The sequence below is a fragment of the Punica granatum genome, chromosome 1 (genome assembly GCF_007655135.1).
Source record: "Punica granatum isolate Tunisia-2019 chromosome 1, ASM765513v2, whole genome shotgun sequence".
Classification (NCBI taxonomy): domain Eukaryota; kingdom Viridiplantae; phylum Streptophyta; class Magnoliopsida; order Myrtales; family Lythraceae; genus Punica; species Punica granatum.
The window spans coordinates 4,703,845-4,718,413 of NC_045127.1; the positions used below are offsets into that span (position 1 = coordinate 4,703,845).

At 38.8% G+C, this 14,569-nt stretch overlaps 1 protein-coding gene across 4 annotated transcripts; it reads left to right on the top strand.

Moving 5' to 3' along the window:
• The first annotated feature begins 8,632 nt into the window (after positions 1-8,632).
• Positions 8,633-12,643, top strand: LOC116213207 (scarecrow-like protein 21). Of its 4 annotated transcripts, none has more exons than XM_031548059.1 (2): positions 8,633-8,787; positions 10,004-12,643. In XM_031548059.1, exon 2 carries the CDS (start codon positions 10,124-10,126, stop codon positions 11,744-11,746), a length of 1,623 nt encoding a protein of 540 aa, XP_031403919.1. In that variant the 5' UTR covers positions 8,633-8,787; positions 10,004-10,123; the 3' UTR covers positions 11,747-12,643. The 4 variants fall into 4 exon arrangements, with proteins under 4 accessions (XP_031403919.1, XP_031403929.1, XP_031403934.1 ...); XM_031548069.1 differs by having other exon boundaries at positions 8,638-8,787; positions 9,778-12,643; XM_031548074.1 differs by having other exon boundaries at positions 8,640-8,966.
• Positions 12,644-14,569: the final 1,926 nt, after the last annotated feature.

A 14,569-nucleotide genomic window follows, 5' to 3' on the forward strand; every position in this document is an offset into this window, starting at 1 on the left:
CTCAGGTGATGAAGATCACGACTAGAAATGGGAAATAATAATAATAATAATAGTAGTAGTAGTAATAATAGTAATAACAATAGTAGTAATAATAATAATAATAGTAATATATATATATATATATATTTTTAAATGGTTTTAAAAGTCGGATCAATTTTTTTAAAACAAACAATTTTGAATTTGCGTAAAAATCATGAGACGCCTTTCGAGCTAGTATAAAGATTTTCTTTTTTTCTTTTCTTTTTTTTTGGCTCAGATGGTATAAACTATAAAGAGTCGGAAGCTTCACTTATTAAGATATAAACACTTGGGATTAATTAGAGATTATTGGAGATTAATTAGAATAGAATTTTATGCGGATGTTTACATGCAATAGTGGAAGGATAGTTATTCTATAATAGTGGATGTGCAAGACTACATATGCCAAAGCCATTCAATTATCGACTTCGAGTGAGCAATTGAGTTTGTTTCCGTCCGTAAAAAGAAAATCATATTAATATATTCACATGATAGTTTCATAAATATAAAAAGTAAGAAAAACAAACTAGAATATACAATACACAACCTATTCGATCTTTTACGCACGCTTTGACGAAAATAGAATGCCAAACCTTTTGATTTTAGAAGAAAAAAATAAGAAGCTGAAACTGAAAAACCAAAACCGACTTACTAGGAATTCTTTGAAGACTTGGGGCTACTTTGGTAATTCGACTGTCTTTAGATTCATGTAGCAGGGGAATGTTTGATTCACGGCGGAGCGGGGAGACCAAAGGCTTTTGCCTCAAAAAAGTCAAACCAGCCCGCCTCTATGAATCGACGAAGCGACCGAAGTGGGCGGCAACCTGTTCGTCGTCTGTTTGTTTGTTTGTTTGTTTTTTTCTTCCCTCCATTTTTTATTCTAAAAATTGCGCAAAAATTACTAATTTCCCAATCTCACAGCTTCTGAAATATGATTATTATCCATCATCGATTTCAGTAAATTTGGAATAACAAAGGGAATTATGGGGACAAGGCTTAAGTATAATATGAACGGTCAAATGATTTGAACCCAAACAGCGGTTAAAGATTTTAAGAAAGCGGCTTTATGAAAGGCCGCGTTTGTCCCCACGGCGGGTGGCGGTAGTACAACTGGAAAGTTCCCGAAAACGGGCAAAACTCAATTGGAAATTAGCCAACTTTCTTGATAATTTGGGCCCCTTAGTTGTAATTTAGAATCTGCTTAGGAGATCTACTTTTCTTCTTAGGTGTACTGCAATGGACGCAAATACATTTCGATATAATGACACGTTACCAATGCCCTCCGATAGTTCAGATTTTCCATCTCTAATTCGATATATCTGATCGCCTTTCCATATATATTAAGTTAGAGAATCGGGGCTTATATGGAGATGCACTATTTCATGCCAGCATGAATATTATCGTATCTTTGCCCCGTATGCTCGTTTTCTCAGTCTACACACTTGATTCGATCGATGACATTAATTTTTCTCACTAACGTAAGTCTTCGGTTGCTCAATATTTATTTAACTTGAGTGTCAATTTCTCCTCCGATTGAGACTTAATTAGAATATAATGTAACACGTGAAAGCCAACGTTCATTCATTAATTCATTCTCAGTTCGGCCGGCCCAAAATTTACGCATGTCTGTGTGTGGGGTCCACGCACCATAAGGGTTACGGTTAGAGGGACAGGGGCACGAGATCTTCGAACGGAGGGCCAACCCCACCTCCACGTTAAGTTATGTTCGTAGCGCGCGCGCATACATACATAGTATATGTATGTGTGTGTATGTATGTATTCTCTTAAAAAAATATATTTAAGAATCACCTCTAAAAACTTGAAGGCAAAGATACATATATGTGTATTTTATTTATTATTTATATGTTTTGATAACAATAAGTTCCGATCTGTATTTGGACTAATTTTCACGGTTCACGTGAATACCTTATAAATTCACAAAATATGTTAATTTGGATACACAGACCGTGCATATGGCCGCTAATATGAAGTAATTTTTTCGTATGGTTTCTGGGATGAATATAATTTAATACTTTGCTAAGAAATTCACTATCGGGTTATATATTTATTTATTTTCCCATTTGGGGTTATTGATTTGGATGGCGTGGGATTGAAGCAATCGGCAACTGTCCCGGGAGTTCAATAAGGGCATGTGAGAGTCCACATGCAGTCGCATGTGCACTTGTCCTCCATGACCGTATGCAGATCTCCCCCAACCTCTTTGTATGATTGTACTCATATGCCCGAGTCCAATTCTTAAGGTTCATTATTTATATAGATAGAGTAAATTTCTTTTTTTCCTTTCAATTTTTTATTTTCGTCAACATTTTATCAAATACGGGTACCGCGATCTCGTGTAGATTGTAAGGAGTTGACATGCAGTTATCTGTTTTTGAAGCGATAACTAGTTAGGGTTGAGATATATACGGGCATGTTCTATGTCGAGATACATACGAGCATGTTTTATGAGAGCTCTCGAATCACACGTATGAAAAGCAGTTTTAAGTGGAAAAAAAAAAGGGTGGAAACTGGTTAAATGCTCATGAACCAATAAATTAGTCTATATGAATTCACTAGTTCCACTAATTAATCTACATTTAAATTAATATCGGGCCTATACTTCAACGTATTGGTTTCCCACCACTTGGCCTGTATTATTTGACTCGACCATTACTTCAAGTTCAAACACAACATGGTTTTTAATTTTTTTGCTGTTAGAAAACTACATGAGTTTTGCGCAAATGGCTGTCTGTTGGGTGGCAACTGGCAAAGTCAGCGCATATAGGACAAAAAATAATAATAATCGCATGTTATATGTTTACTCCGACAAAAAAAAAAACTGCAGCATGATCTGTCCGAGGTTCGTTTTGTGCTATTATCAAGTACAAGTTAGATCCTTATCTCTGATCTCCACTTCCGTAGATCATCAGATATAATCATTATCATGGTGAACATGGCTCCAGTCCAGACATACTACTAGCAACATAATAAAATGATCATCTCGACCGAACTTTACATGCTGAATATCTCATGGAATTGGAATCGAGCGACTTTATCGGGCTTCTGGGCCCCAAGTGCATGGCTCTCTCTCGAGACGAACCTTCTCAAATTGGCATATTAGGCCCAAAGAAAACTGGGCTGGTTCTATGATCTGGAACCTGTGGACCTACTTGCCTTTAGGGCTAGGCCCAAGTTAATTTTAATTGTCCATCTATGATCTATTCACTTAGATGTACTATATATTTTTCGGTTTAGAAAATTTCATAAGGGGATATGGGTAATTCCGTCATGAGAGTCAGCCCGAAACTTTTAAATTATCATACGAGAACATATTTTACTGCACTATATATTTTTATGTGGTTTTTTTTTACATACATTTTTATATATTGATGTTGTTACGGTTAAATTGAGGCATTGACTGCTCACTACAAGCATGGAATTCATTCATCCAGTATGGTGCTTTGCATCTTTAGGACCGAGATATTAAGTCGACATGTTGCAGTTGAGGAGGATTGATCACGTATGCGTGGACTGACATGATTCTTAATTTACATATTGAATATTTTCAACTCACGTGGGGGTGGATATATATGTATATATTAATACCAATATTAGCTGGCAGTTCCGTACATTATCCTATCAAGTGTCAACTTCATGAAGAGTCCTCAGCGAGGGTGGCCGGTCAAGAGAATGTTCTACATATCTTCGGTGTCCAATTTTGGTCTACGAATCAAGACGCTATTGTTTGACCATGTTCCAACCACCTGCATATACAAACAAACACGCATATATAATACTTAGAAACATATGGTAATTTACATGTGGCATTTGGTTTTGGAAGGTCAATTGGAGTTTCCATTTTGGAGGGGAAAAAAATGCCAATTCTATCTTTATTAATATATTCTTTTTCTGTTTTTGGGTATTACAATTAATATAACTTCTATGCAACCTGATCCTTTCCTCATCCTAATTTTTACATAGTTTTCCTTAACAAAACCACAAGATAGAAGAGGACCTTGTTGCACAATGGGGCCTTTAATAAGATAACAAAAAATTATAGTTTTGTCAATATATAATTAATAATGATTGCTCGAACGGATAAAATTCCCGCAGCGACCATATCGGGATTGTTGGTGGTACATGCAAGCATATATCCTCTCTTGATATTTATTTATGGATCTTTTTAACCTGTGTATTTACTTCATATGATAAGATCTGATCAGTAAAATAAACTTTCTAAATTTACAACTACATGCATGTATTAATCTTCTCTTTCTCTTCGTAAGAACGAATTACTATGTCTATTTAACATCGGAACGTGAAATTCATTTTGAAATCGTCTTACGTGTGTACAGAGATGAATGCATGTACAACTAGGATTCACCCAACAGTGAATAACAGCATCACAATGACTGAGCATGTGTCTGTACTTTAGGCCACTATAACTTTTATGGTCACGTGGGGACGAGAAATGAGAACACAATCTCTCCTTGCAATTTAAAATGCCTCCTTTCATGATGTTCAATTCACACGTATTTACAGCTGGGATGATCCATATGGGATGAATTTCCCATTCTCATATCGAGGGGCTACTTTAATTTCTCTGTCGGCTATGGCTTTTATTAATCAAGATAAACGGGGACTTTCCATATTTGTCTACAAATTTCATCTTTTTTTTTTTCCATGCAAAAAAGAAAAGAAAAAGAAGAAAAAAGTTAGAAGGTTACATACTTGCATACGCAGATGGGTCCTCTATACACACTTTTCTTTTATCTAATTGACATCGATGAGGACTGGCCCGGCTGACTTGATACGACGAGGGGCTTACATAAAACATCACCAGTAAGTAGTAACCTATTCAAGGAGTTAGCCCTTAAGGCCGTTAAAAAACCTCTTGATTTCTTGGAGGACACGAAAACCAGCCTTTCGGCATTGCCCCGATTTCGGAAACAGTATAAAGCCTAAGCTCTAGTGTGAACAGATAAATTCAGCTTAAGATAAGTCACGCACCCTACCATAACCCGGGAAGAACGGCTTAAGAAAGCTTTCATCCCTTTTGTTTACTTCTGTTCCTTTTGCCACTTAAGCTTTTGTGCCCATCAGTCACTATCAAGGCTATCAACTCTGGATGGATGAAAATTGTTTCTCAACATGTAAACAAATAGATAATTAATCTCTACGATTATCCGATATGCGGCATTAATAAGATCTAACTTCCGTGTAAGTTGCGGTCTCTTTAGCTAAAATATGATATGATGCGAACATTCTTGGTATCCTTTATCTGGGTCTGGACACCATCTACTACCCCACGATGGGAGACTTGGGAGCTGACAGCTTGTGCGTAAGGAACTGGGTGATCGGAGGTGGCAGAGAGCACGGGCAGAGCATCGGGAGCAATGGTGCCGACTCTTTTCATGAAATCGTTGGATTTTAGGGTATTGTTGGAATTTGGGGATTTCGGGTCCCTGCTGTTGCACTTTGATTTGGCGATTTAGGGCTCATGGTGCTCCACTCCGATTCGGGCATTTAGGGAATTAGGAGCTCTCATTGGTGTTTTGGATTTGGAGATTCTGGAAATGATGATTTCTGATGATGTTCTTCGATGGAGAACTCGGCATATTTGGAGCTTTTTTTTTTTCGTCTTAATTTAATTAAAAACCCACATTTATTACTTTTTTTTTTTAAACTTTTGTCAAGCAAAATGGCAACCTCACAATTAATTTCTGCCACGCAATTCTTCAGGATGACAATCAGAAAAGAACTAACGCCGCCGTGTCCGCGTTGGCATGGCATTTACACCCTTTCACGAAAAGGACTAATCTGCCTAACGGGGCCTAACATATAGGACTAGTCCGGCAGATATGAAATTTATAAGACCAAAATTGTCTGAATAATAAATTTATAGGATTTACTGTGTAATTTTTCCGTCAGAATATGTTGAGGTATTAGATTAATACCATTCATCAGTACTTTGGGAAGTATCAGATTCCATCTTTAATTGGATTTCTGTCGAACAGGAAGCCGCCCACGAGTTTAGATTAGTAATATCCCACTTTCTGCGTACGAGCCCAAAAATAACAATGAATTAATAAATTTAATTCGTGTACTGAGTGACTATGACGATGATCTGTCTCTCACCTTTAAGTGACTAAATTAAATTCAATAAAGACCAAAAAAGAACAAACTTGACATTTAATATGTAGATAAACTAAGTTATATACATATATATGGATATACAATTAAGCTGAAGAATTGATTAACAATCTAATAACATAACCACCGCAAAAAATGAACTATTTCAAAGGTTCAATTTCATTAGATGAGACCATAAAGTGCCATCAATTTATCGTAAGTAATTAATTTTTAGTTAAACATTGGCTTAATATTGATTACGTGATCCTTTCATTTTGACATTCGGTTTGGTCATTAATATTTTTGATCTTTTTCTTTCCTTGTAAATTATTATATCAATACATAAATGAAATGGGTTAGTGTTGAATTTGGAATTTTCCTGGATGAGGAAGCGGTAAACGCGTGCCGCGTAAGCGGAAGACAGGGTCAAAGGAGTCAAAGACTCAAAGGGGACAAAAAGATTCTCAAACTCTCATCCACGTGTCACCGCCGAGCTGTTTATTAGTGGCATCAAATTAATATCTGCAGCTCTTGACGGCCCCCACTATTACTCGCACCTCGCACGCGTGATGTTCACAGCCTAAGCGGCTGGAGAACCACTTCTCTTTTTCCTTTTTGATTAATTGCATTTTCTTTTTAATCGATAATATGTGAATGATAACTAAGACTAATTACTACTATTATTACTACAATCATTGTTACTATCATTAAGCCTGTTATTGCTATTATTAGTGATATACTATTATTGTAGTTATAAATAATAATTATTCTTAAAAGAAAAAAAATAAGTCAAACACTTCTTTAGAGACGGAAACTGAACAATTTATACAATAACGAAGATGATTGTTATATATTAATTTGTCAGAAATACCATAAATCTTTGACAATAATATAGTTTGTTAAATCTATAATTGGCTCGGAAAGGAATACATGACACCACATGAAGATTTTAGAAGTCCACATTCATCTGCAAAATGGAAAATCATGAAAGAAAGAAATGAATCCTCTATACTTTTGTCTGTCTATATATATATATATATATATATACACTATTATATAAAGAAAATATTTGATGTCCCTTGATAGTTATTTTAGTTGAGATTTTACTAAACTGTCCTCAATACCTCTAATTATATATTGAAAACAAGGAAAGTAACATGTCAAATGTAGGAATGAAACTGTAATTTCTCATAATTTTATGTTTCTCTTATTCTTATGCCACGTGTCCCACTTTCCCCTTTTCCTCTCATCCCCTCATGTTTTTCATTTTAATATAAGTTTTCATTTAAAAAATTTTAATAAAATGATTTAATTAGTTTATCAATCGTGCGTACTGCGCGGGTGCAGGCTCTAGAATTGAAGAAAAGAATTTTTAAGATCAAATAATACTAACAAGTAACGACAATATAAAAGGCATAATAGCAGTAATAATAATAGTAGGTTTGTTTTCCGGAGAAATTGCTATGTATTTAGTTTCCTTTAATTAAATAAGCACTATACGTTCGGCATCGGAGACTATCGCTGCACGTGGTAAAAAAAAGAAAAAAGAGAGAAAGATGATCACTATGTAGGGACACCTATAATAACCTATGCGACATGTAAAGTTCATTTAAGGCTGCAAAAAAAAGACTTAAAAATTATGTTATCTTGCCAAATGGCTATGAAAGAGGAAAAAGAATATAAAAAACATGGTTGCGATCGCTGTATAAGTTATGAGAGATCTCCATGGAGCTCGAGTTTTATCTTCTCGCAAAATTGGATTGCTAAAATGACATCGTATTTTATAATCCTATAACTGCCTAGTTTGTTTTTCTGGTTTTTTTTTTGGTAAAGTAATAACATAATAATGAATAAGAATGCAACATTTGATCAATTAATCTTTGGGACAATTTTTTGTTCTTAAAAACATGATTGCAATCACTGTTTAAGTTATGTTGTTTTAGCTATTAATATATATTTCCCTTTTCTATCAAAAAAATCTTTAATCATGCATTTTTTTCCGTAATAAGGAAGACACATAAGGTTAGTACACGGAAATGAAATAAAACTAAATAAAGGATATATAAATCTCACTGGTGAAGATCGAATTCAAGACATCTTGATTTTGGACGGCGCCTATCATTTTCTCTTTAATCAGGCATTTATATTTATTACAGTCTGTTTTTTGATTTTTAAAATTAAATATTTTCGTTCTGTCCGAGATCCGAATAGATAAATGCAAAAACGTAAGTTCTTACGAAAATTTGCGTCCAACGGCCAATGCCAAAGCGCGTGCCTCCACGGCAAAGACGGAGAAACCACCTGAGAAAGTTCTGCGCGTTGGCATGGTCAGCGCGTGCGTAATACCCCGTTAATCGCTTCCCGTCAGAAAACAGCTCTCCCCGCCAGCACGACACAGCCGTCAAATTCTCCGTTACCGTCATCTTTCCGCATGCGGGTCCCCGTCAACTCTGTACTGCTTGGTCTCGTCTTCTATATATCCGACCAGCTCCATCGTCCCCCCGAAGCTCTCTCGTCAAAGTTCTTCCCCTCGCCCATCAAAGTCCAATTGGCACCTAGCATCACAATTGGTCAAAGCTCCCTGCAAAGGCACCAAGCAAAATTGTCAAACTTCCGGTTCCTCGTGGAGTTTCCGAGGTAATCACGGCAGCTTATTCATATGCGTTCTTGATTCCATGTGCAAATGTTGAACATTCTTCGAGCTTCGTGGGGCTCCGTCATCGGTTTTCTCTTCATTCGGTTGATGGGTGTTTCATTATGAGCTTATCTCTGTCGACGGTGATGGAAGGCTGAGTTTTCTTGGTGAGATTTTCTGGGTATGTTGGTCAAGCTTTGAAATTTCGTGTTTCGTAAAGTTTTCACCTTTCTTGTGAAGTAAGCATAGATCGTTCTTCACATGAAGATAGTTCACGACCAGACATGCCATTTCCTCTTGTTCCGTGCCCTGCTGTCTGTCTGGTATGGTTGGTTGACCGAATACTTGTTTGTAAGTGCCATTGCTGGCTGCCTAATTGACTGGCGATTTCACTTACGAACGTGTTCAACTCCTTATCTTGCATAGTTATAGGGTGGGTGATTCCATTTTGAAAATTACCGCTGCTCGAGGTTGAATCTCATTTGCTCTCGAGATTCTTATGTTTGATTCGAGTGACTTCCACTCTGCTCTTTGATTTGCCCTTTTCTGGGGGGCAGCTGGGATTCTGTCCCAGTGCCTGTGATCATGTCCACCGCTGCACAGTTCTAGGATTTCGTTTCGCATAGAAGGTTATTAGTTGCCAGTAGTTGCCGATAAGTCAGTAGGGAATATTGTAGTAAGGAAGGAGAAAAGGCCAACATGAATCAACTGTTCAATTCAATATGGACGGCTGAGAATTATCCAACACGAGTCTTCTACAAAATATTTCAGTTCTGCCTTTTCACGGTGGGAGAGTTTGTTTTGTTTTTGTCCAATTTCATAAAGTCAGAACTTTAACTTATTAGAAAATTCAACTTTATTTCCTGGGTATGTAGGCCCGAGAATTTTCTGGCATCAATTCTATTCTCACCAGCGTGTTTTCTCTTTCGTATACACTTTTCTTTGGGCAGTTCTAGTTATACTAAGTTGTATGGTATCTCAACTTCATGTAGGGTTGAAGTCGAACAAAGAATGTACACGAAACTTTTGGAGAATTAGTCGTTTTGACGTGCATTCCTCTTGGAACTTTGAAGTAACCAGACTGAGTTTGCATTTGCAATCACAGAAATGTCTTGCACAAGATACTTCATGCTGTCTTTTGCTTTGAGTTTCCATTTTCCTCCGTCACTTTTACTTTGTTAGAATGACTTGCAGATTTATTTTTACTTTTGTCCGAAGATAAATTGCAGGGTGATATCATCAAGAGGGAAGAAAACCATTGTTGAGAGGAAGAAGCTTTTAGTGTTGGTCAGTGAATTTAGAGCTTCGGTAAGATAGAGCTTATGCTAACTTCTTAGCATGGACTCCCACCCATTATACAGATACAGTGGCGCTGGTGCAGGGTTACCAAGTAGGTTTGAGACTTTGAGATTTGATGTCAACAACTCACTGAATTCGCCATTTTCGGCAAATTCCGATAGTGAGAATGCCACACCTTTGAGTGAGAGCAGGGAGCAGCCCAGCTCAACGGACAACTTTTCCGGGGTGAGCCCTTCTTACAACTCCTCCCTTGACACAAGTAGCTACTTTGAAAGATCAAGCCCTTCCGTGGAGGCCTGTGAAGTTTTTTCACAGAATGAAAACTACACTTTATGGGAGCTTGAGGAGGTTTTAATGGGTCCTCAGATGAGTGGACGAGAAGAAAAAGAAGATTTGGCAACTCCACCAAATGTCTCTTTCAGGAAAGATGCTAGTATTCCCGAGCCAGAGGGCAAGGCAACTACTAGGAAGTGGGACTCGGAGCAGCCAGGGTCGCAATTTCTCGTAGCTGAAAACCCATCGCCACAGGATATTCCTTCTGGTGATCTAAAGCAACTTCTTGTTGCCTGTGCAAAGGCTATTTCTGATGAGAAAATCAAACAGTTTGATCAGTTGATCGAGAAGGCAAGGAACAAGGTATCCATCAGCGGAGAGCCCATACAGCGTCTTGGGGCATATCTGATCGAGGGGCTTGTTGCGAGGAAGGAGTCGTCAGGCACGAACATATACCGGGCCCTCCGATGCAGGGAGCCTGAGAGCAAAGACATGCTCTCCTACATGCAGATCTTGTATGAGATCTGCCCTTATCTGAAGTTCGGGTACATGGCTGCAAACGGGGCAATTGCTGAGACATGCAGGCATGAGGATTACATCCACATCATTGACTTCCAGATTGCCCAAGGAACCCAGTGGTTAACGCTCTTACAGGCCCTGGCAGCCCGGCCTGGTGGCCCCCCTCGGGTCCGAATCACAGGAATCGATGATCCGGTTTCGAGGTTTGCCCGTGGTGCGGGACTTGATGCCGTAGAGGGGCGTCTAGCAGCAATCTCCGAGAAGTTCTGCATCCCAGTGGAGTTCCATGGACTTCCGGAGTTTGCTCCGAAAGTCACCTTGGAGATGCTATGTGTGAGGCCCCGGGAGGCCCTGGTGGTGAACTTCCCGCTCGTGCTGCACCACACGCCTGATGAGAGCGTGGATGTGAACAACCCGAGGGACGGACTACTTCGATTGGTTAAGTCCCTATCTCCCAAGGTGGTCACTGTCGTGGAGCAGGAGTCCAACACAAACACAGCCCCCTTCATGAACAGGTTCGAAGAAACCTTGGACTACTACCTCGCGATGTTCGAGTCCATTGATGTGACCCTCCCCCGTGACTCAAAGGAGAGGATTAACGTGGAACAGCACTGCCTCGCCCGAGACATCGTCAATATTATTGCGAGCGAGGGGAGGGAGCGGGTTGAGAGGCATGAGCTCCTTGGAAAGTGGAGGTCGAGGTTCACGATGGCAGGTTTCAGGCCGTATCCACTGAGCTCTTTTGTGAATTCTGTCATCGCGAATCTGTTGCGGTGTTACTCCGAGCATTACTCACTGGTAGAGAAGGACGGCTCAATGCTTCTGGGATGGAAGAGAAGGAATCTGATCTCTGCCTCTGCCTGGTATTGACTATCAGAACATACATAAAACTTAAAAGGTGATGCAGTAGTAGATTGGCGTAGTTCGTGTTTATTTCACCGGAGGTAGCTCAGAGTTGATCGATGTCCTTTCGGGTCCACACGTGTTCGTTAATTTGTTTGTTGTTCCTTATAGGCTTCGCTTACTTTGTAACATGGTAATCATGCATATTTACTTTGGATTATGAGCTTTCATTCGTCCATGCTGAAGAGGCATCTACTGTATCTATCCTCTGCGCGATTAGATCTGCATGTGCACATTGGCCATGCTCGAGCATTGATTGGGCAGAGGGTGACACGGCTGAGCTCCGATCGATTTGGCTCTCGAATGGTAACTGTTGGCCGAGCTTGGGCACGATATATTTTGAGGTCATCCTCTTTGGTGAAAAGCTTGAAATTTGAGGCAGGCAGGTTGGCGTTGAAGAGAAGTCCGTCCACATGGAAATGGAATAAGCCACCAATCCACTGGAAAGAAGCCCACTAGGCCCAGAAGCCCAAAACAATATCCAGACTATTTCGTTGGGGTTGTCCAGGTTTATCTCTGCATGGCACTGACAATCAGCAAAACATGTAAGGTGATAGCACGATAGTAGATAGGATTGGAGTTGTTCGGTGTTTATTTATCCTAGGTAGCTTAGAGTTGATGTAGAAATGCACATGTTCGTTGCTTTATTCTGTTTAGATTTCATTTTGTGATGTGATATTCATAGATAGTTTGGATCAGTTCTTGGCTGAAGAGAGACCTGGTGATTTGATCCTCTGCATGGTTTGATGTACACCTTCAAAATTGGCCGTGCTCGAAATAAAATGGGCAAGGCGACATGGCTAGTTTCTGAGTGATTTGGCGCTCGAAATAAAACGGGCAAAGCGATGCGGCTAGTTTATGATTGATTTGGCTTTTGAAAGGACTCTGCTATGACCGTTCGAGCAAAGGATAAATAATTGCTCAAATTTTCAGCGACGCATGCACACTTCGGGGCAAAATTCTTCGGTGTACGCTTAAAATTTCATACTGGATTTCATGAAAGAGAGGCCCATGGAATAAGCCATACATCGACAGGACATAAGCCCACTAGGCCTAGAGGCCCAAAAAAAAACCCAAATGTAACTCTTGATTTAATATTTTTTTTCCAAAAAACAAATAAATTAGTAAAGTAAAAGAATGTAATTGTATTATCTTGATTTATAAGGGAATAGGCTTAGTAAGGGGTAAGGGAAAGAGGAAATAAAAGGGGTACCGAAAGCTTCATTCATAATAATTAAATTCGAAATCTCTCTTATTTATTTATTTTATGAGTTTTGATAGATTTTAGTTTCCGCGATGATAGTTGGTTTATGAAGTCCTCCACGTGACAATATTCCGTTAGTCTAAAAGACACGAGAAATAAAATTTGGGATTACAGTCTGACTTAACTCTCAAATGCTTAAGTAAATATCGATCTGAGTGAAGATAACTTTTTCAGAGGAGTTTCCAGAAATAGAAGTTAATTGAGTTAAAAACGTATATCTCTATAGGGGAAACTGAAACTCGGCACGTCCGTGGAATCATTCTTCACGCGCGTGAAATCAAATCAATCTTAATGGGCGATGTCGTTTTACCTTATCCTTGGAGCCAGTCTCTTTTCCGGTTGAGATATCAGCACGTCTTGGCCGATTCATGAACACCTCTGTTAGCTATACTGTGCTAATTGTTAGGTGAGAAGTCTGTTCTGTCCGTCCATGTGGAGTATAATTAAGTTTTGATTCTCCCATAGGACACGACCCAATCCGAAAAGTGGGACGATGTCGATTGCTCTCTCCACCCTCGTCCGTAGTCTTTAGTTACAGCAACAAATCTCTCTAACGAACCAAAACAAATCTAGTTAGGCATATAGCAACAGACGTGTGAAGGGACAAATGTCATAATTAAGAGGTTTCTATTTCAATTCTTACCGATGGAATTACCTATTATTATTTTTTCCATTTAGAATTTACATTCTAGTTTTCTTTCACTAATTTCTCTTAGAAATTATAATCTGCAGTACTTGCGGATTTTCTACAGGGCACTGCTAGATACTTATGGTGAATTTGAGAAGAATTTAGCTGAGCAGGGGAGGACCTATCGCCTCTTCTATGCAAAAGAAGCTGTAAGCGCCTCGCGAAATTACATTAAATCACGAGTATTATATTTTTGTCATATTTTCGTTGCTTCTGATACCATTTTCTACTGCTTCTGCTGTTGTTTTCTCGCATTATTGAATGAGAATCCGATCATTAGATGACTCGTAACCCACCTATCGGGTTAAGACGATGGATGACTTGCACGAGTACGCTCATTATTTTTCAGGGGTCTATCCTGGAATATCAAGGATTTTTCGCACATCCAAGTTTGAGGATTCAGCTGATTAGAAGCATCTCTACAACTCCATGGCCTTATTGGTTCAGGTACTAATATTTACTGGTATTTAGATTTGTCGTCTATCCCTTCCTTTCAGTCATGATATTCTTCGATTTTCATCACTTGCCAAATTACTCGACTATATATACGCTGCCTGATTAGTGTAAGAAAACTTTCGGACTATATATTAGTTCTGACATGCAAGGGTTTGGTACAATTAATTTTTGCTCGTAGTTGATGATATACATGCAGAAAGCAGATGTCATTCGAGACTAAGACGTTGTTCGAGACTATCTGGAAGATGTACAGGAAGCACATGAGCCGCGTCGGTTATGGCCTCGTTTTATTTGGGGGAAGAACGCAAACAAACTGGAGGTGTGCCTCTTGCTTCCCACAGAAGCCTATATGTTTGTCAATTAAGGTTGCTTTTGATTGTCT